Raw genomic sequence first — 21257 nt, 5'->3', positions numbered from 1 at the left:
AGAGCGTCTTGGGGACACAGACCTGGCTGTGAGTCAGCTGGACTCAGTGGCCTCCTGGCCCTCTGCATTGCCTTTGCCCAACGTTGCTTGAGAGTACCTGAGCACCTTCCAAAGACACTGTGCCCCTGTTACAAATCAAGCCAGATCTTACCAGAAGCACCCCAGTCTGTGCAATTTTTTTAATATATGTCCTATAAATGTCTTTTTTTTTTCCAGAAATGAGAAGAAATATATAAGCAGGTACTGGAAAGAAGTGAAAGTTGGAGACTTTGTGCAGCTTCGCTGTAATGAAATTATACCTGCTGACATATTGCTGCTCTCCTCAAGTGATCCCGATGGGCTGTGCCACATAGAAACAGCTAACCTGGATGGGGAAACCAACTTAAAACAAAGACAGGTGGTGAGGAGGTTCTTAGAGCTGGTAAGTCACCATTCCTAACTCTCATTTAAGACAAGAATTTGTTCCAGGTAGGTAGACTGTTCACCAATCCATTTCACACCAGCTAAATCTGTTGTTCTAATAGTGCTAATGAATTACTGTTATGGTTGTCATTAAAATACTAACACTTGCCAACAGCTGACCTCATCATAGTATCAGAAGTCGTACCATAATTTTTCCCTGAATTTGAATAGGAATTATTTGGGGCAATTGTGTGCGGTTGGAAAATGTTGGGGGTTTTTAATGGCTTCTATTGTAGCTTGATATTTGAAAACACATTTTAACTGCCCAGCGAGAAGATACTTAAATATAAACAAGTACTTTTCCTGCCTGCAAACCAGATCAGTTCAATTAGGAATTTTGCCTGAAACTCCATGTTGCAGAATATCCCTCCAGCACTTGGAGCATGAAAGCTTGTAAGATTTAAAGGGACAGCATGCATGCATTCTGGAGGTGTCTATGCTGAAAAACTGGTTTACTTCTCTCTCACTGTGCTTATCTCTCCCCAGCAGCACTATTTTGAAACAAAACAAAATCCAGATCAGCTACTGTCAGCAGAATTGGAGGAAATTACCTGAAGTTTTACTTGCTTTCATAATCTTATTGAAATAGTACTTATTTGTATGCCCTCCTCTCCCATCCCTCTTGCCAACTAACCCCAGTTTCCTGTATTTTGTCAGAAAAAAAAGAAATAATTCTAGAACATAGCTGCGTCTTTTCTCCTAGGAGCTTTTCTCATCTGAGAGAGTTTGCAAACAGTGGGAGCTGCTGCCCTTACCACTGTCATCAAAGGTGACTACATAAGCCTATAGTTGTACTGAGGCAGATCAACATTAATGAAGTTACAATCCAACCAATAAGATAAAAATCAATGTGCCTTCCAAATAATTCTTTGTGGTAGATAAAGCCTTTTTTCTGAGTAGCTTGTAAAAACATGAGATAAAGACTTGTTTAATCATCAGTGATTTCCACATAGAATTTAGACATGACGTGGCAGCTACTGCCATGGCAAGAAGCTTTATCAGCTACAGGCCAAATGTTTCAGAAACTCTGATTGTTTCAAAGAAGCTAATTGAATTGCTTCTCAAATATCCCATCCTGTTCCCACTGAGAAAAAATATCTTCCAGTGGGTAGAGCTCCAGGGAGGTAGTCAGATGATGTATCCCAGTTCTCTGCCAGTGTAGACTTCCTACATCACCCCAGGCATATGACAAAACCTAGAGATTGCATACAGGTTCCTAAGTAGAGGGGTGCTTTCGTGGTTGTGGGTACAGCTACAAGCTAAGGGCACATCCCAGCTCTGCCTCAAAGGAGGACCTGGGAAAGCACCAGTTCCTCCACTCATCCAGAGCACAGATGGTTGGATTTCTGTGATCCAGGACCATATGACACACAACAAGAGGTGCTGGCAAGTAAAGTGAAAGGAATTGATGTGACCAAGTACAGATCATCACACCACGGGCTTCCAAGAGCCTTGCTGCCCAGAGGAGTACCTTACACTGCCTCAGGATCCCCAGCTGCCTGGCAGCAATTGCAACTGAGCAGTGGGAGTGTGATTTCTGGAAGCTGGCGGGCTGAAAGGGGACCTGTTGACCTTCCAGACTCCCCTGCTCCTGGGAGCTGTGACACCTAGCTGTGTGCCTGAGCCACCAGCTGTGGAGTCACTCTTCAGTGACAGCGTACACACACATGCTTTAATGCAGCAGGAAATCCAGGAGGGACTGCCCCTGGAAACTCATGTTTGGCATACTCACTGAGGTTTAAATTGCTGATCCAAACCAGGCAGCCAAAGAATTCATATCTGGGTTTTGTACAGTTTGGCAAGACCTGTAACCTTCAGACTGTTGTGTGGAAGTCAGTGGCAGTGGCATTTCCTCCTCAAAGGGGTTAAAGGCTATTGGAGACTGAACTGGGCCCCATTAGGGAAGAAAGCTGAGGAAACAGCGTCTGCCTCGGAAGGCAAAGCTAGGTTTATGTGCCAAGCAGCTCAGCACATCAAGGTGTACGTGGCATGGCTCACTCAGCATACTCTGCTTTACTGAGGAAAACGTATAGGTACTTAAGAGTCAGCTTTGTAGACACCTAAGGCACTTTGCATTGCCAGCCCATTCTCCTTCTGTATCTTAGTTCTTTGTACTATAAGATGATTGTGGAACTTTTCTGTCTCAGAAGTGTGCTCCAAAATATGTATAAAATATATTGTAAATAATTTTTTAAAATACATTTTAGATCATAAGATGCTTAGCTACATTAGCAGTGAAGTCCATAATAAATTGTCAGGGTTTAAACTGGGGTCAATGACAGAAAGCTTATTCATTCCAATGAAAACAGGACTGGGCCCCACAAAGTCAAGTATTGAAAGAGAAGTTGTAAGAAAACCACATGTGACTACCTCCCCTCTCCTAAAATAGCTGTGAAAGCAGGAAAAATCCAAGCCCGGGTTCCTGCGTCAACTAGGCAATGTGCACACCTGCAAGTACCAATCCTCGGCTGCTGCAGCATCACAGCACCTCTCTGTGACAGCATTCCATAAGGTAGCCAGCAGAACACTTGCCATCCTCATCAAAGGCCTGGCCAAAACCTGAGCACGCTGTTAATTCATGCAGCAGCATTAGCTTCCTCACCCCACACTAGCAGGGAGACGCTCCTGCTGGTTCTTGAAGGTGTTGCCCTGTTGAGAGACCCTCAGCAGTGGGATAGAAGGACCTCCTTGGGAAATGCTGGATGAGTAGTAGGCCCACAGCCAAGTAACATGGAAGAGCAAGGTGATGCTTGTTTTTTGAAGTGAAGTTCAGTTTCCACAACTGGAGAGATCTTATTGTTAGATCTCATACAATACTTCAAAAGACAAAAATTTTCTTGCACTGGATGCTGACCATGATGATACCAGTCCTCAGGGAAGTTAATTCCCAAATCTCTTTTATGATCTACATCCCAACCTGTCCATGCACTGGACAAGAATGCTTTTGCATTTTTATATTACCATTGTACTCAGCAGGACAACTCTCATTTTTTTTAAATAGCTGTTTGGTTCTGTGTCATTCTGTGGCTCTGTTGTTCAAGCAGGAAAACAAACAAATACATTATGTAGTCCTGACCGTCTCTTTCCCACACTGCTGGACTCTTCCCCCACCCCCTACAGAATGACGTGCCTAGTCATGTGGCTTGTCACAGGACAAGAAACACAAAGTTTTTGGAAGCTTCTTCTTAAAATATCATCTGCCCATAGCTGTCTTTGAATAATGTCTCTGTAGCAGTATCTCAAGCATTTAAAAGAAGCTGTGTTACAAAGTTTGGCATTTCTGTGTTTCTTGCATGCACTAACTGATAACTTTGAAGCACGTGCCTGTGAAGCAGGCCAGTGAAGGACAGCTATTTCTATACCAGTCACTCCACTGGGCATGGGAAAGGAGCAAGGGTGGGGGTAGAAACAGTTGTTTTAAGCCAGTTTTATGCTTTCCTAATTCTGTCCCTGCCCTGTGCCCACCCGTGCAACGACAGCCCCACAGGTCTGCGCCAAGCCACTTGCTGCTGGAGCTGCTGAAGTGGAGTGTGCGCTGGGCAGTCCTCCTGCAGCCACAGCAGTGTCTCCAAGTGCCCTCTCCAGAGGCCAGCAAGCCCAGCACTCTTCCCTTGGGTAGATCTGCCTTCTGGAAGGGCAGCTGTTCTGCCAGCGAGCTTTGCAGGACCTTTCTGTGTCTCTCTTCAGCATTAACAGCATAAAGGTCCATAGTCTCAGAGAGTAAAAGGTATTGCAGTTTCCTTCTTCCGAGCCTTTGTTCAGCAAAGCACCATTCCGGTCTCTTTTTAGCCTGACTCTTGAAGCAGCAATAAGCAGTTACAGGAGCAGTTCTCTGTCCTTGTCTCCACTGCTTTGCAGGCATTATTATACTCTAAACATATGCTCAGAAGATCCAAGATCAGCATTTGTGGGCTTGGATTGGTCCTCTACTCATGAATTCTAAGAAGCTGTTTTCCTTTATAGCACAAGTGACCAGAAGTATTGCTTATTTTAGTGCTGCTTTCATTTGTTTGAGTGATTTATAGCAGACTTGGAACATGCTGCTTCTTGGCTTTGGAAGTTTGTTAACAAGTGTGGTCTATCTGACACAAATCTGCACTTTGTATACACGATGCTACAACGTATTGATAGACAAGCTGAGAGAGAAGTCACTGATATATTCCTCTGTGACTTGTATGTCTGAAGATAGCAATTTTAATATATACATCCATATTTGCTGTACACAAAACAGTCAGTCAAGAAAAAAGAAATCACTCGATGAGTAGATTAAAAAAGAAAAAAGGAAACATGAGATTTTTCAAAGGCCTTGACGTATTTTTCCTCTGAGACTTTAAATAAATGTGCTCTTGTTATCCAGCTCCTACAACCACAGGATGTGCTAGATATGTTTAAAATATTCAGAAATGTACTTCTGCATGCTCTGTCTTTCTAGTCAAAAGGACAGGCTTCACACTGAAACACAGATCCCATCCATGTGTGCAGCATGACATGCTGGCAAGTGCAGCTAGGAGGAAGCACTGTGCTCAATCCCACTGTGAGTGATCTAACAGCGTGAGCAGTGGCCAGTAAGCATCTCTTGGAAAAAATGAGTGTTTCTTGGTATTCCAGTAGTTCTGTTCTAATTCGTGACCCTCCCTCACTGCTGCCGAGTCACAGCAGCCATTTTTGGTGCACTGGACCTAATTGGAGACACAGTAGGCAGGAGGAATCAATGTGTTTTCTGTGCTACCCTGCAGGCTGCTGGGCCACCACACCCTCCACAGTTACTTATGGAATGTTTTCCATCCCAGACGTCATGTCAGCCGCTCTTCAGAGAGTGGATTAGCAGATACAGCCTGGGCTGCAACTGCTCAAAACTCCCTTTCAGGTTTCATAAACTTGATTTAGGATATTTTGATAGTATGAATCTAGACTCATGAAAAACATTTACATTTCCTTGCTCCACTGTTTTTACTCAGTATGTTTTTTAGCAGAATCCACAAAGACTCACTGTGGATTCTGGAGCAGCTTATGGTTTATTCAGCACTGGCCATGTCCTGGATGTTTATGTGGACAGCGTCAGTTCAGCTGAACGCTAAGCTAGTAGCTGCCATCCCCTGTGAAGAGGTGCATATGTCCCTCTGAGAGCTGGTGGGGGTAGGGGATGCTTTTTCTTTCCCCCTCATTATTTTCTTCTGAGACTAGACCTTTGTTCAAAGCAAGTACTACATTAAATAGGTTCAGCTAATCCTTGCAAATCACTTTGTGGCCACTTATTTGCTTTGTCTAAAAAGCACACCTGAATTTGGTGTCTGCCTGTTTGGGAGGGTTCATTTGCATGCAGAGTAGCACCAAAATAACTCATCAGTCTCATTTCCTCACAAGTCAGTATGTGAAACCTTCAGGAATAAGTATAAACTCAGAGCCTATGGTTACTGCAGGCACATTAACTCATCTGTCCCAGCCTGGAAGCTGGGCTGAATTGACAAATCCAGCTTTCATTCCAGCCCTACCTGTTTTTGCACAACACTGGAAGCATACTGGGTACAGCTGGATTTAGAAGATCAGTCCCGCAGCCCCCTATTCCAAGCAGTAAGGCATTTATACCATCTTTGTTTCCCTGTGAGTCCTTGGCAGAAACTGGTACTGGTACAGAGGAGAAGGTTGCTTTCTAGAAGAGCTGCTCTGTAAGCCTGACTATGGCTTGCTGGCTGCAGGCTGCTCTCTGTATGAGGTACTTTGGGAAAGGCAACTCATGCTAACTGAATGAAAACAACTCACAGGGCAGTCTTGGTATGTCAGTGTAGATGTTCCTTCTGCATTCAGTTTTTCTCCCTCAAAAGAATTTTAAAAAAAAAAAAAAAAGAGGGAAGAAAACAACTTTCAAATTTTGGTTTAGCCTAAACTGAGCTAAGATCTTGTGCAGCCATCTGCATTGGTTAAACTAGCCCACTTTGAGCTAACAACTGAATTGAAACCAGCACAGCTCCCAGGCAGACTAGTTTTCAACTCAACTGCTGATATGAGCTTCTTATCTCAAGGAGTCTTATTGAGTCCTGTAAACCAGCACAAGAATGGGCATAGCTGTACCCTCTCTCCATTGCTTCTTGTCCCACTAATCCCTCAAGCCATCATCCACCTGAAATTAGTGGGATTAGTACACTACTGTAATCAAGCAGATGTGAACTAATCGGCATGCTCAGTGTTGTTGAGACTGTAAGTACTTTAACAGGGTAGAATCGGACCAGAAGAACAGTGAGTGTCTCTCTAGCATCTTAAGGGGTTATTAAATAAGGGGTTATTCCTTATGCCTTTCTTTTTTGCAATATTTTGAGAAGGTTCACTAGACAAGGAAAAAAAGCTTAAAAATTCCAGATAGGCACAAGTTAAAACAGTAAATTAGTGCTTCATCCCACACAGGTTGCCAAAATTAGATTTCCTTGAGGGAGCAGAAAGTTAAAAAAAAAATAAGAAAACAAATAAAAGAAAATGATGTTTTCCCCTATGCACTACCAGAATATTAAATTAAAAACTATTTTTTTTAGTTTTACAGTTTAGCTGGAGATGTATGGGAAAGAAGACTTATGTTTGTCAGTATGAAATGTGAGGATGTCACACCTCATGAAGACCTTTGTCCAAGGTCATGCCTTGAACGTTCAGTAGATTTCATTGGTGTAGTTTGAATTGCTATGAAAAACTCTATACATATATTGCTGTCTCTTTTTTTGGATAGTACCATGCTCAGAGATGGACTGTGTGGAAACTGCGGACATGTCTAGTTAAAGAGGAAGCTACTGCTGTGTCTTTAAGAGAGAAAGAAAGGTATGGCAGCTGCATGCAGGGCGGCCTGGTGCCGAGCGGGACCCAAGTCAGTGCTGTGACAAACTCTTCTGTGAGCTAGAAGTCCTAAGGGAAGGCTGAGAACAATTGTTCACTCTACCGTTTCACCATGGCATTTAGTCAGCAGTCTCACACTGCAAGCTATGGGGAAATATAAAACTTCAAGAATGCAGGTTCACTTCCTCCTTGGTCAGCTTCCAGCAAGGTTATTGTCTCTTTTTGGTTTCTATCATGCAGGTGTCCAGGCCCCAAGTTTGACTGTGGTGGAGAGAGCTTTATTAGAGGAACAAAGAATTTGAATAACTGTAAGAGAAAAATTTGGATATTTTAATCTAGGCACTTATGGGCCAGGGGAAAGAGGAATCAGAGGAAGAGTCCAGTTCTGAAGAATGCTGAGACTTCTACTGTTGGCATTGGCTGGTTGGTTTTTTTTGCATTTGTGTTTAAATAGAGGTTAAAGGCACTAAACTGATGAATTGTAAGTTTGAATGTCTTGGCGGTGAAGGACCTCCCATTCTTAGAGTAATCCTTCCAGCTCCAGTGGTAAATCCATGTAAGGAAGTGTATTATGGCAGTGCCTGTGCTGCCTCTGGCCTCTGGAGAGACAGGGCATTTCATTCTTTGTGTCCATAGTCCAGCAGCTCTCCATGCTGCTGTGTCTCTGAAAAAGCACTAGAAAACAAGAGAGCATTTCAGGTCTTCAGAGAAAATAAAATGATATAGTACTTTCCTGTTATAGAGAAGTAAACATTTAAATGTAAAGCAAGTTAGGAAGAGATTTTCCAGTTAATTGGTTGGGGTTATTTTTTTTTGTGTGTGTGTGTGTCATGACCTTTCTGATCTCATAGCCTAATTCAGTTTTACTGGACAAGAGCTTATTTCTGGAATTGTTTATTCCTTAACCATACATTGGCCTGTCAACTGGGAACAGGAAGTATCTGGAATATTTGTTCTCAGAAATGAGATTTTGCAATGTAATGCTGAGAACTCCTGATTTTAGGGCCAGGATTTTTGAGCTGAAAACACGTCGTGCTGCACTTGTCTCTGATACCACAAGCCCAGCTGGCTGTATCAGTGCTCAGCAAAGGATGGCAAGGCCTTCTTTTCCAGAGCAGGAGGGTCCACAGAGCTAAGCCACATTTAACCCCAGCTGTGATGGTATGGTCTCACTTTTCCTTGGAAGCACTGAGGTGGAGAAGGGGTCTGCTTTTCTGCCCAAAATGGCACATCCAGAGAATAAGGAACTCCTGTATTTATCTCAGCCTCCAGAAAGTGAGCCCTTATCCCACTTCTCTTTTCTCCACCTGCTACCCTCCAGGTCTCTCATAAATTTTAATACTGATAAGGCCACAGAGGCCAGTAGGAATTTGCATTAAAGTGTTATCTACATGAGAAGTGGCTGGCCATATGTCTCAAAACTGTTACTTCAATAAACTCATGAAAATTTCCATTCATTGGTTATGCTCAGGTTCATACTTTTAAGCTCTGCTGTGACTCTGTTACAGTCAAACACTTTACATGTGTGTATGTGCTTGAGAGAGAGAAAGCTCTCATTGTCCTGCAGGTACATGACTGGAGAAGATACTCTTCACCACATAGAACTATAGTGCTTGTACTTTGATTTGGTTTTGAATTAAAAACATCAGTAGTGTGTGGAGATTTATGGGCAGCACAGCTAATACACTAATTGAGCTTTCTTAATGACACAGTAATGGACTGCTTCACATCCAAGAAGGGAACACTTAGCCTTTTGGCTTCTAAGAGAAAAAGAATTTTATGCTTAATGTACAGCATGGTTAGAAAGCACATGTAAGTTGTCATAAGCATTTACCAGCCTCTACTTAACTTTTTCAAGCCTGTTTGATTATTATATTTTTGGCCTGACTTGATTAAATACCAAATTCAAAACCATGCCCCAGTTGGCTAAATACACTCATGTACCTCTAGAGCATTGTGGGCTGTATGGCTGAGATCAGGGGGATCTGGCTATCTTCCACAGGCTGCTGCAGGAAGGGATAAAGATGAATTTGCCCTGCTATTAACTACATTGAGGTGGGTCATGTCAGCTGTTAAGAAACAAAAAGCAATGAAGTACCTCCTGGTGCTCCACAGTAAGCTGTTTCAGCTGCCTTTGATTGAGATAGATAACTGATAATTACATGGAAGAAAAATTACACAAACTATTTTATTAATTGATGTCCTCTCTGTTGGTCTTATTCATGACATTTTTTTCTTGTTGGTTGCACTTCCACATCTCACATTTATTGAATGCTTATAATAATGAATATTTGCATAAAAATCATATAATCGTAGAATAGATCAGGTTGGATAAGAACCTTTAAAGACCATCTAATGCAACACCCCTGCCATAGGTAAGGACATCTTTCATTAGATCGAGTTGCTCAAAGCCCCATCCAACCTGACTTTGAACACTTCAGTGATGGGGCATCCACAACTACTCTAGGGAATTTGTCCCAGTATCTTACCACTCTTGTAGTAAAATTTAGTCCTTATATCCAATCTAAATCTACTCTCTTTCAGTTTAGAACTGTTGCCCCTTTTCCTGTCACTGCAGATATTGGTAAAAAGTATCTCTGTCTTTCTTATAAGCTCCCTTTCTAATATTGAAAGGCCTCAATGAGGTCTCTCTGGAGCCTTCTCTTCTCCAGTCCAAACTACAATTCTCTCAACCTTCCTTCACAAGAGAGGTCTTCCAGCCCTCGGATCATTTTTGTGGGCCTCATCTCAAACCACTCTAACCAGGTACATGTCTTTCCTATACCAGGCGTCCCAGAGCTGGATGCAGTAATCCAAGTGGGGTCTCACCAGAGCAGAATAGAGGGACAGAATTGCCTCCTTTGACCTGCTGATGATGTTTCTGGTGATGCAGCCCAGGATATGGTTGACTTTCTGGGCTGCGAGCACGTATTGCCAGCTCACATCCAGCTTTTCATCCACCAGTATTGCCAAGTCCTTCTCCACAGGGCTGCTCTCAATCTGTTTATCCCTCAGCCTGTATTGATACTGGGAATTGCCCCGGTCCAGGTGCAGGACCTTGCACTTGGCCTTTGTGAACCTCATGAAGTTCACAGGGGTGCATTCCTTAAGCCTGTCAAGGTCCCTCTGGATGGCACCTCTTCCCTCAAGCATACCAACTGCACCATTCAGCTTGGAGTCACCTGCAAACTTGCTGAGAGCACACTCATTCCCACTGTCTGTATCACTGATGAATAGTACTGGTCCCAGTACAGGTCCTTAAGGGACACCATTCATAAGTAGTTTCCACTTTGACATTGAACCGGTGACTGTATCTCCTTGGACATGGCCATCAAGCAAGCTCCTTATTTAACTAACAGTTCACCCACAAACACATATCTTTCCAATTTATTGTCAAGAACGTTGCAGAGGAATGTATCAAAGGCCTTGCAGAAGTTCAAGCAGATGATATCTGCCCAGAGAATAAGGTAGCTGCTGAGGAAAGTGCACAAGAGTGAACGACTCTGCTGTTCTGATGTGCTCTGATTCAACAGGTCACATTCACACATTTCAATTCCACACTTAACTGAACAAAGCATACAGATCATGCAGGAACTTTGTAACCACTGGATGCCTGAAGTATGAGGCTGGCTAGAGTGCTGAACAGGGAAGCAAGCCTCAATCTCTACCCCAGCAATATATCTTCATCCCTCTCAGCTCATTTCCCAGCTCTACTGTCCAGTTCTGGAACTGGCAAGTCCATTGTGACTTTCTTTTTGTAAGATCTGTGAAATCAGCTGGTATCTGAAAAAGATCACCCGTGAATTCCAGGAGGTTTTGAAAAGGTGTTTTTCACTTTGCTGCTGGAGTCTTCAGCATGTTGATTGAAAAGCAACTTGTTCAGTAAAACCGTTAGTAGATGATCATGGGTAGACAAGAGAGAGAAGCTCTTAACCACAGTGTTCTGGAGCCATCCCAACTTCCCCCGTGTACCAAGCAAGCCAGCCACAGTCCTGCTGCCTTCACATTGACTGTTATTCCTCACACCTGCCTCTCCACCCTCTCCACAGGGCTATGGGGGAAGTACAGAAGCAGCTGGGATTAGGCAGAGAAGGTGCACGCTGAATGCAGTGTTTGCCTTAGGAGCATTAGTGGGCAGGCCTGTGACAGTGAATGTTGGTCAAGGATACAATTCCAAGCAAAGATGGCATGGCGGTGTCCAGCTCAGGGAGTTTTTACTTGGTGTGTAGACTTCTCTCACTGGAGAGGCGAGTAGAAAGGCTGACAACCTGTGATAGTGCTGATATGAATGCTGTCCTGCAGTATTTGGAATAGAATGTATCTTTTCAGTAGGTCTTCTTCCTTCTGTGCTCTCTGGCAGGCAGCCGGGGCTGGAGTCTCTCTCTTGCTTGAGCACTTGCTGTACAAGTTTCTCTCACATCCTAGAAATGTTTCTTAAACATAATGTCGTCCAAGGTGGAGCTGCTTTTATCCAGATTCCCTGTCTTCAGGTTGAGATGGGCTTGTCAAGCTTCAGTGTGTTTACATCCTGCCACTGCTGCTGTTAGGTTTTACCATTCATAAGGACAACCCATCATTACCAACTGCTGTCTGTCCTGTCAGGACTCTGATGTTCTGGGTTTTTTTTGTAGAATGATGTAAGTGAGGTGCTTGGCATTTCCTTCTTCTGGTTGAAGGGTCTTAGTCCTTCCCATTCACATTTCTTCTGGCAGAACTTCATCCCACAAGAAGTCAGGCTGGCCAGCAGCCCACACTAGAGCAAGAGTAGGCCAGGGCATCCCACAAGAAGTCAGGCTGGCCAGTAGCCCACACTAGAGCAAGAGTAGGCCAGGGTGTATTTAGAGCTGCTGTGCTACTAAATTAAAATTACAAGGACTCTGCAATGCTTCTGCCACTAATCAAGTTAAGCTTTATTCCAGCAGTTACGAAATGCAGCAGAAAGACTGCTAGAAATCTCCAGAAAGGAGAAAGCACTGGAGAGTGGGGAGGGTTACATTTATCGAAAGTCTACGAGCGTGAAACAAAAAGCCTCTGGAGGCCAAGTGTGGGTTGTACAGAGAGTTTTGCAAGCCCTTGAGAAGCTTGGTTTGTGGTTTAGCTGAATGGCTGAGCTAACGTTGAGGTTGGTTCTTACAGACTGTGAACCCATTCATTTTATTTCAGTGACTATTTCATGATTTGGTACAGGCAAATACCACTTTCTTAACTGTCCATATCTGGGTCCATGTTTCAGCCTTGCCATAATTCGGTTCCCTTCTCACTCTCCAGCACTACCGTAGTCCATGAATGAATGGGTTGGTACCCCTGTAATTTTTGGTTAGTTGCTCAGGATGGCCAAGGGACATCAGAACTTGCATGTGTATATTTTCAGTGTTGCCAGCATTGTGTTACTTTTGTCCCTTCATTGACAACAATTTCTTCAGCTGACCGTCATAGAAGTATTGAGGTCTTCCCAGGCCCTGCAAGCAGCACGTTTCTTTTCCTGCAGCGTGGATATTGTGCTGTTCCATCATACTGTTTTCTGCAAAGGGGAAAACTTTTACTTAGGTCAGCCAGAGGAAGATCAGCCCCCTAACATGTATTTGGCTTGCTCAGCTGTTACAGTGTTTCTGAATACTCAACATCTCAGTTCCATTTAAACAAACAGTACTGAAAATAATCCAATTATAGTAGTAGTTGTCAGTATGGAAAACAAAGCTATTAAATTCTGATGTACAGCTGGATCTGTTTGGTTCCTAAATAGCATAGATCAAACTGTTTCTTTCCTTTCTTGTGAATTAGGGACACAGATAAATTTTGCCAGAGAGAGTAATGCAGTGTAGACATTAAAACCTTTCATTCTTTTAGTATATAAACAGTCTGCATGCTTTGCATATATAAAATCAATATGCAATTCCAGTTGCACATTAATAAAAGGTCAGATTAATTTTATATGATAAATGCAGGGTATTGCTATATAAAGCCATAATAGGATGGACCAATGCATTAGGGGGATGCGTTCTTACTGCACTTAAAAGCTTTTAAACTGGAAATCTATTTCACTGGCTGAGGCAGATTTTCATCTGTTAAATATTTCCTTTGAGTTGTCCCCATGCCTCCATTTCTGCCATTTTATTTCCACCAGACATACATGCCAAAACAAATCCTAGAGCCCTCATCCAGCAATTGCACTGCAGGTAGAAGTCTGGATAAGATCCCCAGCATAGCCAGTAAACACAACATGATAAGCAGGTAGCTGTCCCTGTCACCCAAGGGCATCCTGGGGAGCTGACGCTGTCCTGCAGCAGGTTTAAACTCTGGTTTCTGCAGCAGTAAAGTAGGGCAGATGAATAAAGGAAAACATTTGAATAACTATGCATTATTAATATCAGTAGCAGGCCATTAAATCACCCCTACAACATACATTTAATGAAGGGGAATGTGTTGTTTGAACATTGTGTAATTGTCAAACTAACTCATTTGGCAGAGCAGCATGTTTTGCTTCTTGAGCTATGACAGTTCCGTGAGGTTGCCAGCAGGGTCGGAAGGGTTGGCATTTCACTGTGGAGATTCAGGATGATCTTACAGCTGGAGCTCCAGAGTCAGGTTAGACCAAAGTTCAGTCTCCTTTTTTTGTGACAGGTCTCTGTGGTTCCTTAAGCCCTCTTCCTGTTAGTTTCCCACTCTGTAAAAGAGGCGTTGGGACATTTTCTTCCCCTCAACACTTGGCCTTTTTAGTTTTTCAGAGGGTGGTCACCTAGTTTTTCACCAGGAGTCACATAAGAGATAAGAGGCAGAGGTTTATACTAAGGAAAAATTTTAAAGAAAACACCTTTTCATTATGTTTTCTTCTGTGTATATTTATGCTTCCCCCAGAGACAAAGCCCAATTACTGCAGACCAAAGTTATTGTTTTAAATGGAACTCTTTTATCAGGTTTAATAGGTAGAGCATTGTTAAAGCCCAGTCACAAAACCATCTACATCTGCAATTTAATATGAAATTCAGCTTTGAAGGAATCATTATGTATTAGATTTTTGCAATCACAACTAAGTCTGCTTCCATAAGAAAATAAGCCTTCCTTAGAGGAAGAATGAATTTCCCTAAGTTTTAAGAAATTGGAAGAAATAGGATTTCTGGGTAGGGTGTTAAACGTTTTCCTAGCAAGAACAATCCTGAAGAAGTGAAATATATTTTGTGGAGTCTCCAAGTACATAAAATACCTAATGTAAGTATCACTGTGTGTCCTTTTGACAAATTTCAGCCTTATAGAAATACAAGTTCCCAAAAAGCCAGCACTTTTTCAGAGGAAAGCAGTGAACTAAGGCTATTTTGACAAAATCAACACATGAAGTCAGATATTTGAGGAAAGTCTCTCTTTGTTGTATTTTCTTTTTTTGTAATTTTGATATGATATGACACAGTAGAAGAGTGAAGCAAGAGGTAGTCTTTGCTCCTCCGATGTATCTTGTGCATCATTTCATACTGCAGAAACTTTCAAGACCTGTTTTTAAAATGCTATTTCTTAGAAAAAGATTCTAACTTCTAGAATGAAATGGATAACATTTAGTCACTGAAGGCTTTTGAATGCAGGGTATGAACAACCACAGTATGGGGCTATCCATGAATGCTTCTATGCAGTCATGGCTGGTAGAAAGCTGTTTATAAGGCAGATGACTGTATCTGAAATCTCAAGTCATAGAATCAGAATCATTTTGGCTTTTGGACTCACTCCAGCACTTCAGTGTCCTCTTGTAATGAGTGGCTTCAAAACTGAACACAGTATTAAAGGTGTGGCCTCACCAGTGCCAAGTATGGGGCAACATTTACTTCCTTAGTCCTGCTGGCCACACTCGCATGGGTAGAGGGGTTTACTCTAATCCCAGTTGCTCAAAACAGAGCAAAACAAAGATTCAGTTCCTGTTCCAGCTCCATGGAAGACAAATCTTCATTTCTTGACTCCTAAATATCATCCATCTCTCATACTGGAGCCCTTTCAAAGAGAATCAGTATCGATTGGCCTGGAGGGAGGTAGGACAAGTGGCAATGTTTGTGTGCAGCCTTAGAGTTCTAATGCAGGAGCCAAAACTTTTGAGTACTGGTGGCTGTTTCTTTTCTTTCTCTTAAAATAATTGGATGTGCTTGATTTTGCTTAGATTTGACATAAGTGGTGCTCGTATTGGCTTTTTTTTCAAAGTCAGCACTCACTGAAACTAGTGTAATCATTTTTGGCCCTCCTTTTAGATTTACTTTTACTCCAAGTGACCTTCATGTATCCTTTCAAGCACAGTTTTTCTGTGATGTCTTAACAGTCACCAGTCTATGCTTTGAATTAAGCACTACCTAGTAGTGCATAATAGGGACTAATTAAGTTCCTACTACTAGTAGTAGGAACTCTGCCTTAAGTGTAAGCAAGATATTTTGCCCTGTCTACATTTTACAGGGACTCAAAATTAGTGATGGCAATTAGAATTTACATTGCAGCAAAGGGAGAACAGGTTATTTAACAGAAAAATCTGACTGACCTGAAGATAATTTAGCCCTGGCCTCTGCCATCCAATAGTTTTGTTAAATAATCTAGGGAATTTATCTGCAATTAGTGAATGTCTCTCAGTTTTGTGTCAGCCAAAAAGTCATCAGTGCACAGGTTTGGGAAACATGCAAAGGTACAATATAATAAATATGACACCATTACACACCTTCAGAAATAAAAAAATATGCATCCAGCTGCTTTGTGAGTGACCTAGTATTGTTGATGTGCACTGGGAGGCCATGAGAACACCAAATAGATGAAGATTTTAGGGAAATTAGGCACTAGAAAGGCTCAGTTGAGACTGTAGTCTGTCTAGGCCTGGAGTTTTTCATCCTCTTGAGGCTGGGACAACTTTACTAGCCGGCAGCTCTTGAAACGTGAAGTAAGACACTGAGAATCAGGCACATCAGATAACTGCTGCACAAAAGTCTGGGGAAGTACTATTTTTGACCATATTTTTAACAATATTTTAATTTTTATCTCTGTGTCATAACCGGAATGCATAAATTCAGTGTAACAGAAGAGTTAAAGGTAGTGGAGGAGAATTCAAGTTTTTGTGGACTTTTACCCAGAAAACCAGACAAACCATGATTTGTGCCCCATAAAAGCAACACTTTTGACTTTAGCTTCTGTCTGGCTGAAGCCTCTCTTAGCTGTTAACACATGAGAATATGATCACAGTTTATGTTTCATTTGCTGCTGAAGTGTGTCAGCATAAAGAGGAACGAAACTTTGATCACTGTGAAATCTTACGTTAACTTTGAGCTTCTTTATTACCGCTGAAAGCAGCCACACACAGGCAATGTTTAACGTATTTGTTCGTTCATTTACCAGAAGGCATTTTCACATCAAAACAGTTTCATCAGTTTATATCTACCCTTCCATGTCACAGGGAAGAGATGGAGATATTTGATTTATTAATAATCCAAAGAGCTTTTGACATAAATCAGAATTCAGCAGCTTTCTTTCCTTACGTAAACTACTATTCTAATTGGATTTTCTCTCCTCCCAGATATTCTCTGATTAAAGATTATAATCACATATTTCAAGTTAATTGTAACAGAACACAAATACACAGACGGTTAGATTTAATGATAAGGGACTTTTACTTCCAAAACTGAGTCATAAATGAAAAGAATCCAACAAAGAGGAGGGAGAAAGCCTGTGTTGCATGGTAGTGATGGGGAAGTCGGGAAGGTTTAGTCCTCTCTGGTCTTGACCAGATCACTCGTTTTTGTGAAGACTTCAGGTCTACATTTTAAGTAGATTTTTTTCTTATTTGTAAAGTTGCTGGCTTTGCTGGCAGGCTTTCTTAGCAGAAAGAGAATTCAGTCTGCAAATTTAGGATTGCTCTAGAAGTTATTGTCTGTACAGTGGTGAAAATAGGCTCTCACTGCTGAGTTCAGCAGCCATAGAAATCCTGCATTTGATTACACTGGATTTTGTTATTAAGTGTCTCTAGGATTCCCTCAGGGGCATTCATCAAAGATGTTAAGATTTCTTTCTTTTCTTTTTTTAAGACCACTGAATGAAAATTTGTGCTAAATTAACTATATTTTATATAGTATGTTACAATATTTTTTTTTTTTAAAGTTTCCCTTTCCAGCATGTTATTTTCCTTCTGATTTACAAATGCAATTTAAGCTACACTGGTGACTCTTCTTTAACACAGTACTTAGGCAGACAGACAGTATATCATTGAAGCACCTTGGACAATGTTTGTAGATTATTTTTCTTGAATTTTTGGTTGGTTTTTTTTCTGCCAAGGAGCATACCAGGGCAAGGAAGGAAAAGAAGATCATGTTCTGGGGCAGTAGAGCAGTTGTTATGTAGACAACACAGGCTTTCCCAGCACAACAAGCTCTGTGTGCCTAAGAGATCTTCACCTTCTCCAACAAGCTCAAGTCAAGCCAGCTGCTGGGTATCCCTGGCTGCAGCTGTAGTGCCTCGGTAACATGAGCCTTTGCTTGCTGGAGGCAAGAGCACAGGCAGAGTGTACAGTTTAGGAGCTGTAGTCACAAATTTCAGTTGTCAAAGCCTGAGAGCTTCATGATGTCTGCCCTAGCCAGTGATTCCTTCCTTGTGACTGCTGGTGTCAGTGTCTGTCTGAAGTGAGCAGCTGAGGAATGAGGGGCAAAGCAGGTGAACGTGTGGCTTTACAATATCTGCCCCATTCTACAGGCTGCTGATGTCTGGGGTGCCTCTGTAGATCTAGGTACTTCCGAGCATTGCCTGAATCAAACTTCAGCCACTTAGAGAAATTTAATGCTGACCAGGAGAAATATCTAACGAGCATAAATACCAGAGGTATTTGGTGCTGAGAAGACCACCTGGATTTCTTGCTAAGATTCAGGTACCTGACTGACAGCTTTGATGTAATTTAGGAAGTCTGATTCTTAACATAGCAATCTTCTTTGCACAGAGCTGTCCTTTGTTTTCACTCCTGGGCTTTTTTTTCCTCTTGTTTACAAGCTGAGTTCTGCATATAAAAGTGATTCTTTTCTCCAGCAGGCTGTAACTGTCTTTAAGTGACAGCCCATCTTCACAGTTCTCTTTATTATCTTGTTTCTTGAAAACACAGGAAAGATTTCAAGAAGTGTCAGGCATAGGTGATTTAAATTGTCTCCTATATACTGGAAATCTGTCTTCCAGGTGTAGCTGGTAGAGAAATGAAGGAGGGCATTGATGGTGATGCTGATATATCCTCTAGTTTCTTCTCTCTCTTATTTAAAATCCAGTTTCTTTCACCTCTTCTGAGTAGAGTCAGTATTAAAAAAGCAGAGACACCCATGTTGTGTTTCAGAGAAGCTGTCAGTAAGATTGTGTCTGTCCTTTGGTTACTGATTCTCAGTCAGCTATTCCCATAGGCTCTTCTAAAAACCAGTAGTTGGGGTCTACATCAAAACCATTATGAAACACATAAATTGCAGTGTTATCACTGTTGAAAGCTTAATAATATGATAATTCACAATTGCTTATTTTCATTGAAGTGGTTTGCTAAGCAATTTTCCAAAGGTTGTTCTCACTGATGGAGACAAAGAGCCTGCTCAGCAGCACCAGGACCAAGTATCTCTGATTTCACTGTGTAGTTTAGGCTAGCAAAGAAGAGAGAACCTTGATTTTTATTTAACAAAATCAAGTAATTATGCTTTGATAGGCTGTTTTTACTCAGACACAACAAGGTGCTAACTACAGGTAAACATATATAGTCATCAAAAACACCAGCTTTAGACTAATGAGCTAGAGAATCAAGAAAGTTTTTAAGTGTTAATTAGAAAAAGTTATTTTGCTATATGTGTGTAATTTACTGTAGTAAACTAATTTATCTGTATTGGCATAAAGCAGTTAAGAAGTCTTGCTAATATTTCAAAAGCTCAGACTAGCTTTTTCATAGCTGGCATTATGTTGACTTATGATGTCCTAGATTTTCAGTAGCTTCACTGAACATGGAGTACAATGTGATCCTATTGAATATTTTGAGCCTTCTCAGATGAATTTCATATTTCCACTCCATACCAAATTAATTTGAGTTTGGGACTCAACATCTTGTCTAATGATTTTAGAAGCCCACATTCTTCAACTTCCATAACAAAAAAATCTTCCTTGTAAGGGAGATTTTGGAAGGTATCTGAGGAATTTTGGTGCCCAGGTCTCTGATTTTCAGTGCCAGTGGTCAGTGTCATTAGATTGCCTTTGAAAAAAAATGGACTTTAATATATTGTGAAATCTAGAAAAAAAACCACAATTTTTACTATAATGTGCAACTCTTTGCCCTAAGTAATGGACACTTTTGTTTTTTCAGGACTCAGAATTTGACCCCTTGAAGTTCACCAGTATCATTGAATGCGAGAATCCAAACAATGACTTAAGTAGGTTTCGAGGTTACATGTGAGTATTTCATATAATATCCTTCAGTATCTACTCCTTGTCTCTACTATGGAATAGAATTAATGCTGCTTTGCTTTGGGCTGTGCTCTGTGAGTTGCATCATCATCACATCTAAATAGGGCTGTGTATTTAACGCTCTTTTAGAGGATCCTCACTTCAGGGTGACATGGGAGCCTCACATTTCCATTCCTTAGGGTGGATTTAGTTGTTAGCTTTGATCAGTTTGCACTCCAGAAATGAATGCATGAAGCAGTGCAATTACAGACACTCTTCTCCCTTTCTTTCTCTCAATGGATCAAAAAGGCCCATCGGGAAATGGGAGGAAATGGAAAACCAGTCCAAGAGAGCCAACGAACAAACACAATCTGTTGTTCACTGCTTTTATGAAGATGGGTCTGTTTGATGTTTCTTTTAGTGTAGGTATCATTGAGGAAAATCAGAAGGCAAAACTGAGACTTGCCCAGCTACAGCAGTATTCCTTTCCTCTCATTTAGACAAAATGAACCAGTTGGCTCATGGATATGCTTGGACATTAGCACACAGAGTCACCTATGGCCACTTGACTTAATCCTAAACAAACAGAACTGCCTTAACAGGCTGCTCATCTCTGGCCAATCAGTCCTGCTCAGAAGCAAATGTTCTGCTATGTGCAAAGTACCTTGCTTCCAACATAGCCAGGACAGTTAGTATATAGGCATGCCCATAGTGCTGACTTAGGAGATGCACTCTTGCGCAACTTATTTTTCCACAGTCTGTAACCACATGGAGAGTGAGAGCTCAGGATATTTATTTTTTGTCTGAATTTCAAGCAAAAGATTTAAAGAGACACTAATCCTGTTCAGAATACAATGATTTATCACCCATATTGCTTAGGAGTGCTAAGCAGTATCGAATTGTGTAAATGGCACAAGGTAAATTGCTGGAGCTTAGGGAGTTTTTTATAGTGATGCTATTTACCACCTCTGTTACTACTCTCAGATGTCACAGACTGTGTAGGATTGACTGTCAACTGGTGTAAATCAGGACTGTTTTTCTGAAACTCCATCAAGCTGAAGTGTGGGAAAAGGTGTTCCTTTATTTAGCAGCACAAAGCCCTACAGTTCATTTAAAGATAAAAGTTCCGTATGAGACGTTACTGCATGAGGGTGTGTAACTGTCTGCATTAACAGAGAGCCTGTTCTGCTGCAGAAATGACATTTCCAGATATGGAGATGGAAAGTTTGGCAGCTTGTCTAGCACACTTCATGTATGTGAATCTTAGTCCCCAAAATACTGAGCAGAGGTTGAACACTATAATACATGCATAAATTTGTCTTTCATTATATTATTACTTATGTACTCTATGTGGAAATTGTCTTTAGCATGGGAGTTACAGAACCGTTGGAATTATGTAGCAGAAAACATGGTACTACCATTTGGAAGACTTTTCTTCAATATTGATTTTATTTAGACTTCCTTATATATATTTGAAAAGCCAAGATATCGGTTTTGAATCTGGCAGAAGCCGTCAGGTGATTTCCAGATCTCTTCAGCTATGCTGCGAGAGATTTAAAACTCAAGGACCGTGGAACATTTGCAGT

The 21257-nt window shown here is 41.5% G+C and overlaps 1 protein-coding gene across 1 annotated transcript in view; it reads left to right on the top strand.

Annotated features, from left to right (window-relative positions):
- The window catches only part of ATP10A (ATPase, class V, type 10A), a gene marked incomplete at both ends in the record, with an annotated part of 44272 nt that overhangs the window by 2007 nt on the left and 21008 nt on the right, over nucleotides 1-21257 (top strand). Inside the window, 2 exons of the mRNA XM_008945661.1 lie at nucleotides 217-421; nucleotides 19592-19677. Of these exons, the coding sequence (XP_008943909.1) occupies nucleotides 217-421; nucleotides 19592-19677 (291 nt within the window). The remainder of the gene's footprint in view (nucleotides 1-216; nucleotides 422-19591; nucleotides 19678-21257) is intronic.

Source organism: Merops nubicus, unplaced genomic scaffold (genome assembly GCF_000691845.1).
Source record: "Merops nubicus isolate BGI_N331 unplaced genomic scaffold, ASM69184v1 scaffold21358, whole genome shotgun sequence".
Lineage (NCBI taxonomy): Eukaryota > Metazoa > Chordata > Aves > Coraciiformes > Meropidae > Merops > Merops nubicus.
Note: the sequence above shows the minus strand (reverse complement) of the source record. Positions and strands in the feature narration are given on the sequence as shown.